At 51.0% G+C, this 18,407-nt stretch overlaps 1 protein-coding gene across 1 annotated transcript in view; it reads right to left on the bottom strand.

The window, feature by feature from the left end:
• The window catches only part of RAB11FIP4 (RAB11 family interacting protein 4), a 111,760-nt gene that overhangs the window by 81,873 nt on the left and 11,480 nt on the right, over positions 1-18,407 (bottom strand). Inside the window, exons 2-3 of the mRNA XM_025281036.2 lie at positions 1,466-1,553; positions 1,065-1,153 (exon numbers count right to left, since the gene is read on the bottom strand). Coding sequence (XP_025136821.1) covers positions 1,065-1,153; positions 1,466-1,553 — 177 coding nt within the window. The remainder of the gene's footprint in view (positions 1-1,064; positions 1,154-1,465; positions 1,554-18,407) is intronic.

Raw genomic sequence — 18,407 nt, 5'->3', positions numbered from 1 at the left:
GTCTTAGCCAGAGGAACCCTCCAGACTGTCAGTTCAGGCATGGTGACCTGTGTTAGCTGTAAGATGCAGCTGCAAGTATTTGGGGAAATGATCGAAGTTCACCAATGAACACACCATTAGGTGCTGACAGTAAGACAGCGCCTTGAGGACCTGTGGTCCTTGTCCTGCTTAGAGCTCCTAAAACCTTTGCAACTTTCTGAGTGACTTTTATCATTTATTAGGAGCCCCTTTCAACCCATCCTGGGTTCATGCTAATGAGGCAGGGCCCCCAGTGAGCCTCAGGATGGGGCTGGTCACCAGAAAGACAAAAGCAGGTGATTCGGAAGTTGGGATCTTCAGCTCCACACACCCCCAACTGCAGGAGGTGAGAGGAGTGGAGATGGGGACATAAAAACCCTGGAGCAGTGAGACTTGGGACTTCCGGGTTGGTGAGACACTGCCCTGGGGAGGCCCCGCTCTGCCCCCAGACCTTGCCCCATGCATCTTCTGTGAATTGTGTCCTTATAATAGAGCAATCATCATAAATACAGTGTCTTCCTGAGTTCTGTAAGTTGTTCTACTGAAGGGGGTTGTGGGAACCTCTGCGGTTGCAGCCAGCCCAGCAGACATGCAGGGTGCCTAGGCACCCCCTTTGCGGCTGCCCCCAACTAGGGTGGTTTGGTGGAACAGAGGCGCTGGCCCTGGGGCCTGCACTAACTTTGGGCAGTTAGTGTCAGAGTTGAACTGAGTTGCTGGACATCCAGCTGGTGTCAGAGAAAAGAGAGACACTGTTATCCCCGCCTGCTGTTGACCACCAGCTGACACTTGCCCTTTGGGACTCAGCTTCTCCTTGGAGCACAGAGCGGGGTGAAGGCCCCCCGTGAGGGCCCCCAGCTCCCCTACCCTCTGCTGTGGCTTGCATTGTTCCAATTTCAAAATCTGTTTCTTGATTTTGAAGCCAAAGGGCCCTCAGAGGGGGCTCTGGTGTCTTCCTGACACCAAAAACGTGAAGCAAAGGCAAGAAGACCAAGCAGGGCCAGGTGGGTGGCTGGAGGCTTCCCCTCCCCTCCCCGCAGCCCTCTTACCGGCTCCACACAGTCTGGGATCTCGGGTGCGCAGGGCAGCGTCCCAGCGCTCTCCACAGACAGCACGTCCTTCAGCAGCTCCTCACACCCTGTGGATGGACAGACAGACAGAGGAGGGTCAGGGCTTGAGCCCAGCCCAGCAGCTTTGCTCCTGATGAATAAGCCTTGGGTGGGTAGGGCTGCTGGGAGGCAGATAACCCAAGTCTCCAAGAGACCAGCTGATTCAAAGGCAGAGAGATGGGGCATCCAGTTTGTAGAGAAGCCAGGCCAAGGCTGGGTAGAGGGAGGCGAGACAGGCTCTTGCCCTCCAGATGTTCTTCCACTGGGACTAACCTCAATAGGGAACACACAGAAGAGAGACTCCCAAATATGCAGGGCAAGCCACAGGCGAAAGACCTCACCTTTCATGGCGAACACCCCTCGGCAAAAGTCCTTGAAGTTGATTCTCCCCAGGTCGTTGGGATCCAAATACTTCACGAGTTTTTCCACCTGTGGGAAGGAAGGAGGGACAGGCGTGAGGCCCCCAGGATGCCCCAGAGCTGGGGTGAGGCTGGCCAGGGGAGAGGGCTTGTCACCTGAGCCAAGGGGACACCGGTGGTCCTCTCCTAGCCCTCGCCCTCTCAGTGGGGTCAGTGCCCACCCCAGACTATGGGGGGCCCACTTTATTCTGAGGTGGACGGACAGCATGAGTGAGGAAAAGCAAATCCCTTCCCGCAGTGCTCAGAACCCGGGTTTGTTTGGGCGGAGCTTCCGTCTCCAAGTTATTTCTGCAAAGACTGGCATGGGGAAAATGAACGCTCTGGAGCCCCCTGCAATTAAGGGGACGTGCCCATTGGGCTCTGGAAGATGAGTGGCAAGGGAAGACCCTACATGGAAAAGCACCCCTCCTCTGTCTCCAAGCTTGCTGACCAGGCTTGGGGGTGAAGGGTGGGCGGAGGTTACGTCCTGTTTCTGTGACCTCCCCACCACTGAACCTGGCACCCAGAGGGCCCTCAGGAAAGGCCAGAAGAATCCCAGGGAAGGAGGAAGGTGGCTTCCTACCAGCTCCCATCCTGGCTGGTGGCGCCTCAGCACTGCAGCTGTCCCCCCATCCCGCCCCATCACTCAGGCAGCCTCTGACACGGCCAGGCAGTGACGTGGGTTCTGAGAATAGCGATGCCCAGGTGCCACCTGCAGGGCTGCGGGGAGCCCACCCACCCTCCCAGCTGGTGCCCTGCCTCCTTTCCTCCTGCCCTCTCGTCAGTGGCAATGTAGGGGGGCTATGAATGCAGGGATGGGCCGGGGCTCCCGGTGTTCACACCTACAATCCTCTCCAAGGTCGGGAGCTGTGCCTTAATTATCTCTGATGAGGGTCAAGGTCACCCTGGAGTGTTGAATGGCTGATGCGGAGGTTGATCTCAACCTCAGATCCACGTAAGGGGAGGCAGGCTGTGGATTCTGTAGTCGGTGGGTGGAGTCCCTGACTCCCCCCGGCTGGGAGACACTCGGGGAGGGGGGCAGGCTGTCCATCCCCCTGCCTCTGGGGAAAGCCAGCCTGGAGCAGAGGTGCCAGGGTCCTTGATGACAGGCAGACAGATGAGGGTCCCTGCAAAGTCCCTGGAACGCCCCTGAGCTGTGGGCCCAGGACTCCCACAGGGTCTTCAAAGAGGGAAGGTCTCAGAACACAGTGGGTGTGAATCAGGCGGCACACCAACTGCTGTACAGTCGTTTGGTTTTTTAAATTTTCTTTTTTAATGTAAGTTGTCTTTAAGTTTAATCAGTCTCTTCTCCAGGGGATCTTTTTGACCCAGGTATCAAACCCGGGTTTCCTGCATGGCAGGCAGATTCTTATTGTCGGAGCCATTGGGGAAGCCCAGTAAAAAAAATGGCTTATTTTAATTGTACAGCCCTTTAAAAAACAGACAGAGCTCACCAAGGGCTTGCCATAAACTCTGGCAGACTAGCCTCCTCTGATCCTTACAACAACCTTAATAGTGGCTACCGTTACAGTCTCCCGTTATTGCTCAGGAAACTGAGACTCTGACATTTAGAGAGGCTAAGACGTTAGACAGTTCCTGTAGCGGGAACTCCTCCTTGGCCCCAGGTCCCGCTGACCCTGCACTTCCCAGAGGCGGCTCTTGCCAGGCTGTCTGCACCAAAATGTTCTTTCGCTCTCCTGGCCGCTTATGTATGGAAGGAGTTTTAGCTTCTATGGCTGGACTCCCCTCACCTAGATCACCAAGAGTGTCAGCCTTCCTGGATACTAGATAGGCTTTTGCCAGTACCCCTGGGTGTGTGTGGTGGGGGATTCAGCTGGCCCAGCTTGATTTTACAGATGAGTAAGCCAAAGTCCAGGGATGGAGAGGGGCTCACTCAAGGTCACATGGTAAGTATGGTATATAATGACCCACATGTGGTCTTTGGGCTTCCCATGTGGCACTAGGGGTAAAGAACCCACCTGCCAATGCAGGAGACTAAGAGGTGCAGGTTTGATCCCTGGGTTGGGAAGATCCCCTGGAGGAGGGCATGGCAGCCCACTCCAGTATTCTTGCCAGGAGAATCCCATGGACAGAGGAAGCCACTGAGGTACAGTCCACAGGATTGCAGAGCCAGACTGAAGCAACTTAGCTCTCACACGTGGTCTTCGCGGTGAACCGGGATCCCAGTTCACAACCTGTGTGGGGCGCACACACCACACAGGGCTGGGTTGCACTGCCCTGTGGGCTCCCAGGTGGGAGGGGTGGGCACACTGGGCCTGGCAGGGGCTGCAGGAGCAGCTGTTTTTGCTGGCGTGCACACAGCTGGGCCACGGAGCTGGCTGCCAGGGGAGCAATCAGTTTCCCTGGCAGCAAAATATTGATCCTCCTTTTTCGGGCCACTCAATTACCAGGCTTCCCCTTCTATTTCTGTTGCCTTTCTCTTCAGGCTGATTTTCTCCCCAACTCATTCCTCCCCGGGTCATAGCTCTTCTATCTCAGGCCAGACGATGTTTGGAGCATCACTGCCGCTGCCCTCTGATTGATCATCAGCCAGATCGCCCTGAGCCTGAGCCCAGCCACCCACGCCTCCCCAGTTTGGACATCTGCAAGCCAGACGGACTCAGGCAAGCTATTATCTGAACAAGGGAGATAAGCTGGCTCAGTCTGCAGTTCTAATAAATGTTAGCGATTAAATTAGTAATCAAACAAATGCTTAGTAACTCCTCTCTGATGCCAGGCCTGAACACTGTATACATATGAACTCATGGAAGCCTTACAACCACTTCAGAAGATGCTATTATTATTCCCATTGTTCAGGTGAGGACACTGAGGCTCAGGAAGGCTCATCCAGGGTCAAGGTCACACAGCTAGTAAGAGGTAGAGTTGGGATTTGAACACAGGCTGCCTGGTCCCAGAGTTCATGCTCTTAACTAATAATGACTATTATTTCTACTAATATAATGATACTATTATTATCACAAGTGTGGGGCTTGCTCTGACCAGAGAAAGGATAAATCTGTATTCTCTTTGTTTTGGGCCATGCCATGCAGCTTGTGGGGCCTTAGTTCCCTGACCAGGGATCAAACCCATGGCCCACGATAGTGAAAGTGCTGAGACTTAGCCAGAGAATTCCCATTCTACTCTCTTTTCACCTAGAAAGATTGGGTCCAGAGAACCTTTGTTTAAGAATTTGAAATATTTAGGGAGTTCCCTGGCGGTCCAATGGTTAGGACTCCACACTTTCACTGCTGTGGGCCTGGGTTCAATCTTTGGTTAGGGAACTGAGATCCCACAAGCCTGTGACATGGCCAAAAAAATTTTTGAATGTTTAAAGGATGTGAAATACTAGATAATAGTATTTCAAATGTTGACTTGCTAAAGCACACGTCTCCAACTAACATCCTAAATGCAGCAATTTAAATATTTAAAATGAAATGCCAAGATCCAAAAGGCTTCTGGTTCAGGTTAAGATGGAGTCAGGAGCTCTACACTGTCTCTTGCACTGGTTCTAACTAAAAACTCTGGACAGAATATACATAAAGCAACTATACAAGGACTCTGAAAAGTAAAGCACAGCAGACAAATTGGGAGAAAAATTAAAACTAGACATAAACAACAAAATAAAAACCAAAAACAAGCCAAACAACTTGAAGTAAGATGAATATGGTGGTTAAGTCCCCTGATTTACTTTTTCTCACCATTTCTAGCCTGAGGCTCAGGTAGCTCTTACCCTACAACTGCACAGCAGGTGTGAACAGAAAAAGCTCTAAAAAAAACTGTGTATATATATATATATATATATTTTTTTTTTTTTTAAGAAAAATTTTTGTTTCCTTTCTTTTTCTTAATTTACAAAGAAACTCTCTTTTTGATGAGAGGTCAGGAAAGGGGACCCTTTTGGAATAGAGAAAGGGGGACAAATGCTGTTTTTTTCTTTTAATGTGGATCATTTTTAAAGTATATTCAATTTTTTACAATATTGTTTATCTTTCATGTGTTGGGTTTTTCGGCTGCAAGGCATGTAGGATCTTAGCTCCTCAACCAGGAATCAAACTCACACCCCCTGCATTGGAAGGCTGAATCTTAACCACGGGACCACCAGGGAAGACTACATGTTTGTTTCTAAGCCCTCCCCCAAGGCAAGATCCAGTCTCAGAGGTGAGTGGGAGCAGCCAGGCAGGCACCCGAAACTCAGAGAGGAGGAAAATCTTTCTCTGTAGAATGAGAAACTTGGAAAATTGGGGAAACTTGGTCAACATGGGGAAGGGGGATTCCTGTTACTCGGTCCTCTCTTTTTTTCCTCTCACCACTACGACCTGCAGGTGGACCAGTCCTGGGAGATGCGAAACAGCACAGGGTGGCCAGGACCTCAGATTTCTAGTCAAAGGCCCAGGAAAGAGGGGCTCCTGGGAGCTTGGGGTCTGGGGAGGCGGGGACCACAGAGAAGACAAGAGTTTGGGATTACGATCTGATAAGATGGGCTTGAAGTCCTGGGCCCATTCCTGAGCTGCAGATACATGGAACTAACCCAAAAGAGTACGCCAAAAGCTTTGAGAACAGAACTACAGTGTAGACAGTGAACAGTCTGGCCCCAGGAGAGTGTACATCTGAGGAGGATCCAAATAGCACTTCAAAGTCTTTGAGAACTGAATTGACTACTCAGAGGGCAGGTTGGGATCTGAGGCTTCAACCTAACTGGGTTGATTTTCTGATTAAACAAACAAACAAAAATCAGTATTCTTCAGAGTATTTTTTAGGGGTTCCCAGGTGGCTCAGTGGTAAAGAATCTGCCTGCTGATGCAGGAGACACAGGAGATGAGGGTTTGATCCCCGGATCGGGAAGATCCCCTGGAGAAGGAAATGGCAACCCACTCCAGTATTCTTGCCTGGGAAATCCCATGGGCAGAGGAACCTGGCAGGCTGGAGTCCAGAAAGAGTTGGATAGGACTGAGCAAAAGAGTTGGACAGGACTGAGCTACTAAGCATGCAGCAGGAGTATTATTAACAGGACCCGGAGTCTCATAATATTCAGAATGTCCAGGACACAGTCCAAAATTACTCGAAGTGCAGAGAGACAGGAAAAGCTCAGCAACGCACAAGAGAAAAGACAATAAACACCAACTCCAAGGTGACCCAGATGTTATCATTAGTAGACAGAGTCTTTAAAGCAATTATCATAACTGTATTCCATGAAGGAAGGGTGAGCATTCTTGAAACAAATGAAAATAAAGAAACTCTCAGAAGAAAAATAGAAACTATGAAAAAAGAACTGAATGGAAATTTTGAAATGGAAAAATAAAGTAACTGAAACATTAAAAATTCATTGGAGGGGATTGGAAGCAGCATGGAGATGACAGAAAAATCAGTTGGTATACATATAATACTGTACGGTCTGTGGTTAGTTGAATCTATGGATGCAGAACCACAAACACTGAGGAACCTTGGATAACAGAGGCTAACTTAGGGACTTGAGCATCCAAGTTTTCTGGTATCCATGTGGGTCCCAGAACCAATCCCCAGATACTGAGAGACCACTGTTTAATGATGGAATATGTCATTATACATTTGTGAAGCCCACAGAATATGCGATCTATACTTGGGTATTATTTTTATATAAGTTAATTAATTAATTTATTTACATGGACACAACCGAGTAGAGTTTATCCACCAAGGCTAGTTCAATATTTGACCATTAATTGATGAAATCTAAAGATGACCAAAGAAGAAAAATCACACGATCATCTCAATGGATGTAGACAAAGCAACTGACAAATTCAACATCCATGCACGATAAAAACTCTCGGCCAACTCAGAATAGAACGGAACGTCCTTATCCTAGAGAAATAAAAACTTATGTTCACACACAAAAAACTGTACGTGAATGTGTCTAACACCATTATACACAGCGCCAAAACATGGAAAGATGTCAAATATTCTCTGACAGTGAGTGGGTAAGCAAATTGTTCTATAATAAAAAGGAGCAATTGATAACAGATGGATGACTCTCAAACGCATTTACTGTGCAAAAGATACCAGTCTCAAAAGGTTACAAATGGCGATTCCAGTGCTGTGGAAAAGGCAAAAACCATCAAGACAGAGAACAGGTCGGTGGTTGTCAAGGGGAGGGAGGAGGAGACAGTTTAAACGCAAAGGGACGGCACCAGGGAATGTGTGTGTCGGGGGTGCACGGTTTTGTACCCTGACTGTGGTGGTGGTTATAGGAATCTATGCAAATGTTAGAACTCCTGGAATCACGTGTCCCCTACCCCACGAAAAGTGCAATTTATATTTGTAAAGCTAACTGTGTGTGTGTGGCCATGCTGCTGCAGCGTGCAGAATCTTAATTCCATGACCAGGGATGGAACCCACGCCCCTTGCACTGGAAGAGCAGACTCTTAACCACTGGACCATCAGGGAAGTCTCTCTCAAAATTTATTTTTAAATCAAGGAAACTGCACACACAGAGTGGGAAATCTGGCTTTTCTTAAAAATTTAGGAACACTGAGCTTATACTTCCCCACAGCAATAGTGGGCCACCATTGAGTTACAGCGTACCCTCTCTCTCTTTTTAATATTTATTATTTATTTGGCTGCACTGAGTCTTAGGTGCGGCATGCGGGATCTTTGATCTTTGTGGAGGCATTTGGGTCTTTAATTGTGGCATGTGGGATCTACTTCCCTGACCAGGGATCAAACCCAGCGCCTTGCTTTAGAAGTCTTAGCCACTGGACCCCAGGGAAGTCCCAGAGCATACTCTTTTAGACAGGCCTCTGCTCTCCTCCCAGTTTGCCATGGTAACCCCTAAAGTCCAGTTCTCCATCCTCCCAGGCTGCTTCCTTTCCTGAAACCGGGGGCATCTGAGTGGCAGGTCCTGCTACCCTAGGTGGACACTTGGCTTAGCTGAGCCCCTGAAGTTTTCTGGGAGGGAGTTCTAGGGCTGGGCTTGAAGTTGGATGGAGTTGAAATTCCCGAGCATAAAAAAGCAGCTGCAAAGTCAGGTGGGCAGTCAAGTGGGGAGGCTCAGGCCCCTGGAGGATCCTGGGCTGGGCCAGGATGTGCTGTCAGCTCTGATGGGAGACCACCTCTGGGAGTCATGCTCCCCACCACCAGCCTAGTCTGCCTTCTGAGTGCTTCTGGGGAGAAGACCCCCGGAGGCGGTGAGGCAGCTGCTGGAGCCGAGAGCTCCAGAGAGAGGGACACCTGGGGTAAGGAACACGGCCCGGGGCATCCTGAATCCAGGACTGGCTGGACAGTATTCTGCTGGGAGAGGCTGGTGGGGAAAGGTGTGGCAGGCAGCCAAGGGAGCAGCGGAGAGAGGGGGTACCAGCCAAGGCTAGAGTTCTGGGGTGAGGGAGGCCACGAGGGCATATGGGAAGCCGAGTGTCATCACAGATGAGGCCAGGAAGAGAGGGCCTGGAAGCCACGCCCAGGAGGCAGTACTTTATCCCCAGTGTCACAGACCTAGCAGTGACAGTCACAAGTCCCAAAGCCCCCAGCTGAAGAGCACTGCCTAGGTGTCGGGGGTTATTTTGAGCATTTCACACATCTCGCTGCTTCCAGTCCTCCCGAGAGACAGAGCTGGGTCACTCCCATCTTATTCCCACCACCCCAGGGGATCCTGGCCTTCCCTCGAGCCTCAGGGGCACGCGCTCAGGACTGCTTGTTTATCCACTTTTCCAGCAGCCCAGCTGCCTGCCATCAGGGCACACAATGGGGCCCTGTATTCTGGAGCCCCCACCCCCAGCCCAAAGGACACAGGGCACAGACGTTGGGGGTGGGGGCAGCCACCAGCCCTCTCTGTTAATTCTCAGCAGGGAGCCGAGAGGAGGGAAGTCAGGCCAAGCCAGCTGGAGATGAGGGAGGGATTCCCAAGGGGTCCGTCAGGTCCTGCACCCCTGGCTCCGCTGGGGACCACCCCCAGCCTCCGGAAGCCTGCTCTCCTCCCTGGGAAGGGCAGTGCCACGGAGTCAGTCAGACTTGCTGACCGGACCACAGGTGGGTGGGGCAGTGCGCCTTGTAGGAAGCGCCCCGAGGAGTCAGGAGCTGCGGGCTCCGGGTCAGCTTCGTAATTTGTGGGGCCAGTGCGGGTGGAAACGTAAGACCCTTCGTTTAAATTTTTATTTGGAATTTCAAGATAGTGACTGTGGAGCATTAAACCCCGCGTGACTGCACAAGTCACACGCCAGTAGGGTGGGCTCCAAGCCTTGTGAGTCTCAGATTTGCTGTGCTTTCTTGGCCCTCAGTCCCGTGCTAACTCTGCCATCAGCGACCTCACAGAGTGGTCTTGGGGAGAACCCTCCCTCTCTGGGCCTCAGTTTCCCCATTTGGAAAATGAATTGAAGCCACTGATGCCATTAACATTGAGGGTCTCTTCCGCTCTGATGTCCGTAGGATGCTAATGTTTTTCCCAGGAAGTCCATGGTTGGAGGGGTAACAAGTTAGGCGGATAGAGAAGAAAATTAGAAGAAATAGATGGAGTAAAGGGCTAGTAGCAAATGTCTTCATCTAACACAGCTTCACTAGGGACCCAGTAAATAAATGGCATGGGGACACTGAAGTGTGACCCTGGGGGCTTATCCAACCTGACTCTTTTACTTCCTTTCTTCTATAAAGTCAAGAAATGAGAACAAGGACCTAAGCAGATCTCGCTGGTCACCTCCATGTTGCCCCTCCTCTACTCGCTCCCCTTTGGGCAGGCCTGATGTGGCTGAGATGGCTGCCCACCTCTCCTGGACCAGGTGTCTTGGGGCACCTCAACTCCAGGGCATGAGTCCTGACTGGACCAAGCCAGACAGGTGGGCTCAGCCCCCTTACCAGTGATTGGTTTAAGCAAAAGCATGTTGTATACTTCTGACCAATGAGACACGAGGAAACCCCCATAGGAGGCTTCTGGGAGAGGTTTTCCTTGATGATGGGGAAAAAGAAAAAACAACTCACAGGAAGTGCTCCCCCCACTTCTTGCCTTCCTGGAGAGGGGACACCACCCTGGGCCTAACTGAGGGAGGTGATGGAATGAGGTTAGGTCCGGGACGACGCCTCTGAGCCCCTGAAGGTGCCAGCCCTGGAGCTGCCCTACCTTGGGCCCACGTGCTAGGATGAAAAATACATTTTCTCAGCATTTAAGCCACTTTGCATTGGTTTCTGGTTCTTACAGCTGGATGCGTGTGTGTGTGTGTGTGTGTGTGTGTGTGTGTGTGTGTGTGTAGGGGGCTGACAGATGAAAGACGCTCTCCTCTAGATGCTGCAGGAGTTAAAGGGAGGGGCGGGAGGGTGGCTGTGTGAGTAAAGGTGCTCAGTGCCAAAGGAGAAAGGAATGGGGTTGGGGTGCCTCGGGCCAGGTGGCCTGGAGGGCCAGTCACATGGTACCCAGGCCACCGCCTCCAGGGCTAGAGATGCCTTCCATTATGAGACCCTAGCGGGTCCCAGCATTACCACCCGGCCCCTCATTCACAGCCTGGCTACTCCTGACCAGAATCCCTCAGGCCACCCAAGAGGGCTTTGTTCGGTGTCTGAATAGGAAGGAAAGGACGGAAGCTGGGTGGTCTCTGAGGTGAACTGGCCTATGCATCCATCTGTCCCCGTCCAGTCCCTCAGGAAACATCTCCTCAGCTCGATTGCCCGGGGTGGGGAGGGGGGGGAACAGACCAGCTCCCAGGAAGCTCCCAGGAAAAAGACAGCTGTCGGGCTGTATTTCTCAGTGAAATAAAACAAAAATAGTCTAGGGAACAGCAACCAAGTGTGCAGATGGCTGTTAACACTGCCACATGCCCAGGGGCAGTAGAAGGTCCTCCTCCACTTACCAGCTGTGTGACCAAGAGTGACTGACTCACCCTCTCGCAGCAATAATGTCTGCCTCATGAGGTGTTAGGATTTAAAGGGAAAGACACGGAGCTTAGCCTGGAACCTGGCACAGAGCAAACTCTAGATAAATGAGTGTGTTCCAGGCACTCAGTGCCCGGAGGCTGGTCACGGAGCTGTGAACACAAGTTGTCTCCGTCCGCTGGGATAGCAGTTCTTTCACCTCTTCTTTCTACATTTTTTACTTGAATTTTTAAAATGGATTGGATCTTTTTTTTTAACTTGGAGGGGGGCACAAAAAGTTGGTTTTATTCTTTTAAAAAATTACTCACGGTATTGTGGATTTAGAAAAGAACAGAATTCACCATGCATGCATGCTCAGTCATGCCCGACTCTTTGCGACCCCATGGACTGTAGCCCACCTGGCTCCTCTGTCCATGGGATTCTCCAGGCAAGAATACTGCAGTGGGTTGCCAGTTCCTTCATCAGGGGATCTTTCCGATCCAGGGATCAAACCCGGGTCTTCTGCATTGGCAAGCGGATTCTTCACCATTGAGCTACTTGTGAATCCACCATAATGCTCATATGTGTGCTTAGCCACTCAGTCATGTCCGACTCTGCGACTCCATGGACTGTAGCCCGCCAGGATCCTCTGTCCATGAATCCCCGGGATTCTCCAGGCAAGATTACTGGAGTGGGTTGCCATGCCCTCCTCCAGGGGATCTTCCCAACCCAGGGATCGAACCCAGGTCTCCCACCTGTGGATTCTTTACCATCTGAGCCAACAGGGAAGCCCATAATGCTATAATACTACCCAAATCTCCAGCAGTGGGAGCCAAGAGGAAACAGAGGGCTTGGAGGAGGTGGTGGTTATGCTGGACCCTAAAAGACAGTAGAGTTGAACACGACAGCTGGATGGGGGATGGTGATGGGGGAACTGCATGAGCAAAGGCAGGGAGGAGGAAGAAGGCAGCCAGGGCCAAGGAGGGGCCTGAAGAACTTGGGGAACCATCAGTGACCCTGTGTGGCTGGAGGGCAGGTGGACAGTAAGTGGGGGAGGGGAACAGGGCTGGGACCCATCAGACTCTCCCCTTTAGGAGAGGGCCATTGAAGCAGGTTTGTGGTTTGGGAAGGAGCCCAGAGTTCACAGGGCAGCATGGAGGGAGATGGGAGGCCTGTAGACCAGGGCCGCGTGGGGGAAGGAGAGAGAGTTCTAGAGGGAAGAGCTTAAAGGCCAGGGGCCGGGCTTGCTGGATTTGGGCAGGGAGGAGGTGCGCAGACTCCTAGGCCCCGCCTCAAGGCTCTGGGAGGATCCCGAGAAGGAGGAGGAGCTTGGGGTGAGGAGCCTGAGGCGCACTGGGAGGACTTCAGCGGCTGGAGATGACTCTCCAGGGTTTTTCCTGACCACAAATCCAGATCCCGGGACACTCGGTACAGGTCTCCCTGCCAAGCCCCGTGGACGCCGAGAAGGTAGTCCCCTCCTCTTCTAACTAGTGACACTGACCTGTCTCCAAGGGTGGCAGGGCAGCCCCGACTCCTCTCCATGGTGGCAGATGTAGGGAGCGTGTCTGGGATGAGGGACGGGGGTGGCCACCCGCACAAAGGGGAAGGCTGTGCCTTGAGGGCTTCAGAGACCAGGACTCAGAGAGGCTCGCAGGTCTGGGCAGAGGCCCCCATGGGTGCCCTCCCTCAGTCGGCCTGTGCCCGCCATGGGCAGGTCCAGCACCAGCCGTGTGCGAAGAAGAGATGGAAACACAGGCCTGTCCTCTTGTGGGATGGAAAAGATGCGGGAAATCCCCTCCCCGGGCCTGGGGCTTCGGGGTGCCTGTGGCACACCTGGGGCTGATTAAGTGCAGGTTGTGATCAGGGAGGCTTGGGGCCAGGCTTGAGAGTCCACACCTCTGACCAGCTCCTGGGAGACGCTGATACCATGGACACTCGGACTGGTGAGGTTCCAGGTGACCCCTCAGCAAGTGAGGTTTTAGGTGACTTCTCAGGATCCTTCCAGGCTCGGGAGGGAGGGGTCCAAGAGCAAGGCCAGTCTGTGTGTGCCACTTGGGACTCTGGGGTGCCAGCGCCGGGAGGAAGACCAGGGGTGGGCCTGAGGGCAGGTGGGTGGTGAAGCCAAGGCTATCCCGCCCCTGGGGGGGTTTCCTGGCCAGTGGGGCAGGAGGGAACTCGCCCTTTAAGGGGTAAGGGAGGGCACTTGTCCTGGGACACTGTTTGGGGAGGGCTGGGCACAGGCTCAAAGAGCCCCGGGAGGGTGGAGCTTGCGTCTACTGGTTCTGACCTTGGCGTCAGGCCCTCGGTTGGTATCTTGGATCCTCAGAATAGTCTGAAAGGCGCGGCTCACTCTATGGCTTTGGTTGGTTTTAGGTCCATTCCATTTATTTATTTAACTGGAATGGTCGCTCATCAAAGGGGCGTGCTGCCCAGGGGCGCTGAGAGCCACTCCAGTGTCTCCCCCAGGCTGTGGCCCCCCGACCCCCTCCCACACCCATCCCATCCATCCTACCCCCACCCTCCAGTACTGACCCAGCTCCTGGGTCCAGTCACCCCACCTTAGCCCCAGGCTGCACCCCTCAACCCCGCACAGACAATTCAAGTCAAAAAGAAATAAATGCCTTCCTGCCAGCCCTCTGTTGCCCAGAAAATGGGGCTAACAGGAAACATCTCATTCATTATCTTCTAGTGAATTGAGGTTTAGTTACTTGAAATAACAAAACAGGGGGCTTCAGCCAGAAACGTCCATGTTGTTGCTGTCAGCACAGCAGAAGGTGGCAAACGAGAAAGACCGTGAGTCCCGAGAGCCTCACTGCGGAATTTCTGAATCAGGGTGAGGAGAAACACAGCCGCGCCGCACGCTCACCACCAGACCCTGGACGAACCCTGACCTCGCTAAGCCTCGGGGCTCTGGCCTGTGAGATGGAGCCGGCAGACGCCACCTCATTCTGTTCCTGTGGGGACCCACGGAGAATATGGATTGGAGAGCTCGGCGAAAAATAAACACCAGGCTGATTCATGGTGATGTATGGCAGAAACCAACACCATATGCTAAAGCACTTATCCTTCAATTAAAAATACATGAATTAAAAAAAGCAAATACCATGTAGGTATATGCTGCTGACACCCCATCAGCCTGAAGTCCCCCACGTGAATCAAGTCCCCTCCCTGTTGCCTGGTAGGGGTCAGGCAGATACCGATGGTAGCCACAGGGCAAGGGCGATGTCTTGCCTACCGTAGGTCTCTCCCTTGAAGAAAACCCAAAGGATCTCAGCAGAGCTGCACAGCCTGCGGCCCTGGCAGGGGGACCTGAAACCTACATGTGCCTGGAGCCCGAGGGCGCCATTTCCAGGATCCTGTCTATTTCCATGGGATTCGTGGGTGTTTACCCCACACTTCGGACGACCAGGCCCAGGTAAGGGCTGGAGACACCAAGAGGCTCGACCATGGTCTGGTCACTGTGTCCAGCTGTCTCTCAGGCCAATGGGGACAGCAGAGACTAACGTGGCCCAGCCCCTTCCCATCACTGTCCCTGTGAGGTACGCAGGATGGGGGTTAGGGTCCGAGTTTTGCTAAGGAAGCAAACAGAACCCAGAGAGACTGAACCTGTACCCAAGGTCACCAGGAGGGCATTTCTTAGAGTATGTCAAGGTGTCCGGTGAAAAAAGGATTCTGAGATCAACAACTCGGAGACATTCTGGGCCCAAGTCAGAATTTTTAACTGAACTGCTGCGAGGGGTAAGTAGGTGATATTTCCGAACTTGCTTGACAGGATGCCCTCTCTTTGCAGGACCAAGATTCTTCAAACTCAGGGCTCTTCAAACCCCCTGCTTTGGGCACCACCACCGTCAGAGTTTCTCTCTGTGCAGACATTAAATGGGCTATTTCCATAGCAAAATGATGGGTGACGGAGGTGGGTGATGCACGGTGGTACCTCGAGACTGAAGGTACCCTGGTCCATTCGTCCATCCCCCACTGCCAGGCGGCTCCTGGGGTGCAGTGCTGACTGCACCTCTGTGGAGAGGAGATGTCCAGTGGGATCTCCCAGAGACCTTCCGGAACTAAGCATCTTCCGGAAAGGAAGCTGGCTGGGCCTCCTGGAGTCCTGACTCCAAGGGGGCGGAAATGGGCAGAAGAGGCTGCCACGTCTAGGGTGTTGCTACCCTCACATCCTCTCTGCCACAACCGTCACTTCTGCTGGGAATTTTGAAGGAGCTCTCACTTTCTGTCTCCCAAGAGAACCACAGAAACCAATACCGCCTCCCACACACCTTCCTGACCCTCCGGGCAGGCTGCACGGTGGGGTAGACCCACGCAGCTGCGGTTTCTCTCTGCCCAATGCCAGGCTGCTCCTCACCTGCCAGGTGCATCTTTCTTGCCTTTGGGGAACTACCCCACCCCATTCCTGGCCCATCACAGATTCCACCCCCTTCCAGGCTTAATTCTTTGCCCTGACTGGGAAAATAGCAAACATCATTAAAACACTGAATAGATGCTGGGAAGACATGTGGTACAATTTACCCTCTGGTCTTGAATTGCATTCTAATGGAAGAAGGATGCAAAATTCCCTGGCAGTCCAGTGATTAGGATTCGGTGCTTTCACTGCCGTGGTCCAGGTTTTAATCCTTGGTCAGGAACTACGATCCCACAAGCTGTGTGGCCACAGCCAAAGGGAAAAAAAAATGGGGCAGGGAGGAGGTGGTCTTTGGTCTTCAGTAACGTGCTAAAGACGATAAACCTAAACCCAGGAACCAATGATATACTCAATGGTAGTGAGTAACAGTCACTCCATTTGAAAAGAATAATGAGAAAAGGATGCTGGGCTTCTGCCTCTGGCATCCCCACAAACTCTTACACCAAGTGGCTCCACCAACTAGTTCAAGACCAAAGCAGAGGACAAGGGATGGCCTCCTCAGCCCACCAGCCATGTCTGTCCCAGCCCCAGCTCTGTGGTCATCTGTGCCCAGCAAGTTTCAATCTGTCCATCCCCCTGGTGTGCTGCTTCGGTTTCTCTGCCTTTGGAGGGTGGCGTCCTCCGCTGATCCTCAGCCTAGACACCTGACCACCTCTTGCCAGGCCCTTCCCTCTGCATTAGACATGCTCCTGGAGCAAAACCAGCCTCAGCAGCACGGCCTTTGGGCCACTGTCGTGAGACCACCTGGGGTAGCTGCAGCTCAGGCACCCACCCTAGTCTGTTCTTAGCAACTCAGCTACTCCTGAGCCCTCCTCAGTCAGGGCCATGTCTCCAGTGCCCAGGCAGGTTCCAACTAGTTTTATTTTTTTCACATTATACAATTATCCTTTTTAAAAAATTTATTGATATATAGTTAATATAGTTGATTTACAGCCAGCTAGTTTTAGGGACTCCCCTGGTGGTCCAGTGGTTAAGACTCTACACTTCCACTGCAGGGGGCTTGGGTTCAATTCCTGGTTTGAGAACTAAGATCCCACATGCCACAAAGTAAGACCAATAATAATAACAACAATAATAATAAAACCAAATAGTTTTAGAAATGGGTGTGAGTCCCATCTCAGAAGGAAAAGTCATTACACTCATAAAAATAAGAAAAGAAGACATAATGAAATCATTACTTTTGAAAGAGGACATGATTGTTTACCTAGAAAATCCCAAAAAATCAACCAGAAAAAGTACTATAAGTAATAAATGAGTTCAGACCAGTGGGGAGATATGTAATAAATAGACAAAAATCAATAGTATTCTTATATACTAGTGACATGCAGCTAGTAAAAAAAAAAAATCATTGGAAAAAATTATTTCATTCTCAGTAGTAACCAAGCACATTAAATATTAAACACTAATTTAGCCTAATTCTAAGACATTTATTTTTAATGTTAATATTTTGCTCCTACTGGGAGAACTAAGCATATAATAAAGATGGTGATGGTCTCTAAATTAATAAGCTTAATGCAATACCAATTAAAGAACTTGAAAATATGTTTATATACTTAAAAGTCCATAAATGGTGAAGAATCAGAGAGCTCTTTTTTTTTTTAAAGGTAATGATGGTTGACTTTTCTCAATTTTAAAATATACCAAGAAATAATGATCAAAATTTTACAATGCTGCATTAAAAACAAGACAAAAAAATCTCTGCACATCAAAAAGAATAACAATGGTAACAGATTATAATACATGGGAGATAAAAGCATCCATCAGTCCATAGGGACACTCAGGAAAGGGAGTGAAGGAAAGACCTTCTTTATAGAACAACCTCTATATCTAGAAGGAACGACAGAAAAACCACCATTTTGCGGCCACCAGTGTAATTCACACGGGCCAGGAGCATCAAGGAACACTAAAATCAGACGTCCTTGGTGACACAGTGGACAAGAATCTGCCTGCCAATGCAAGGGACACCAGTTCAATCCCTGGTCCAGGAAGATTCCACCTGCCACAGAGCAACCAAGCCCGAGTGCCACAGCTGTGTGCCCTAGAGCCTGCGCCCTGCAGCGAGAGAAGCCACCAAAATGAGAAGCCCCAGAACATCAGCTCGAGAGTAGCCCCCCACTCTCCGCAACTAGAGATAGCCCAGACAGCAACAGAGACCCAGTGCAACCAAAAATAAAAAATAAATAAGCTCTAAAAAAAGAATGCTAAAACCACTGTGTGAAAAGCTATGAGAGAACCAAATATTTACACTGTCTAAGGTATCATCCCACAAATTACTTATTAATTATAAAGGAGAAAAAGCACCATTCTACTGAAGAGATCAAGCAGATGCAGCCTTACCCAGCTGGTCAAACTCAGTATCACCAGTGAATGGGAAAAACCGACATCACGTGACCCCTTATGTGATGCTCCGAGGAGCACACACCATCAACTCTTCTTGCCAAAAGTGCGAGGAAACCATCAGATACATCCAGGCTATGGCAGAGCCTATAGGACAACTAGCCTTGGAGTTGGCAGAGAACACCAATGCTGGTCGTAGGAGCAAAGAAAATCAGAGATAGTACTGATTTCAGGGAGATGAAACAGGCATAGGGCAAACCAGATGCTGTATGTGATCCTTGACTGGATCCTAAATCAAAACAAAAGGGAGCTAGGCAGGACATTTTGAGGACA

The sequence above is a fragment of the Bubalus bubalis genome, chromosome 3 (assembly GCF_019923935.1).
Source record: "Bubalus bubalis isolate 160015118507 breed Murrah chromosome 3, NDDB_SH_1, whole genome shotgun sequence".
Lineage (NCBI taxonomy): Eukaryota > Metazoa > Chordata > Mammalia > Artiodactyla > Bovidae > Bubalus > Bubalus bubalis.
Note: the sequence above shows the minus strand (reverse complement) of the source record. Positions and strands in the feature narration are given on the sequence as shown.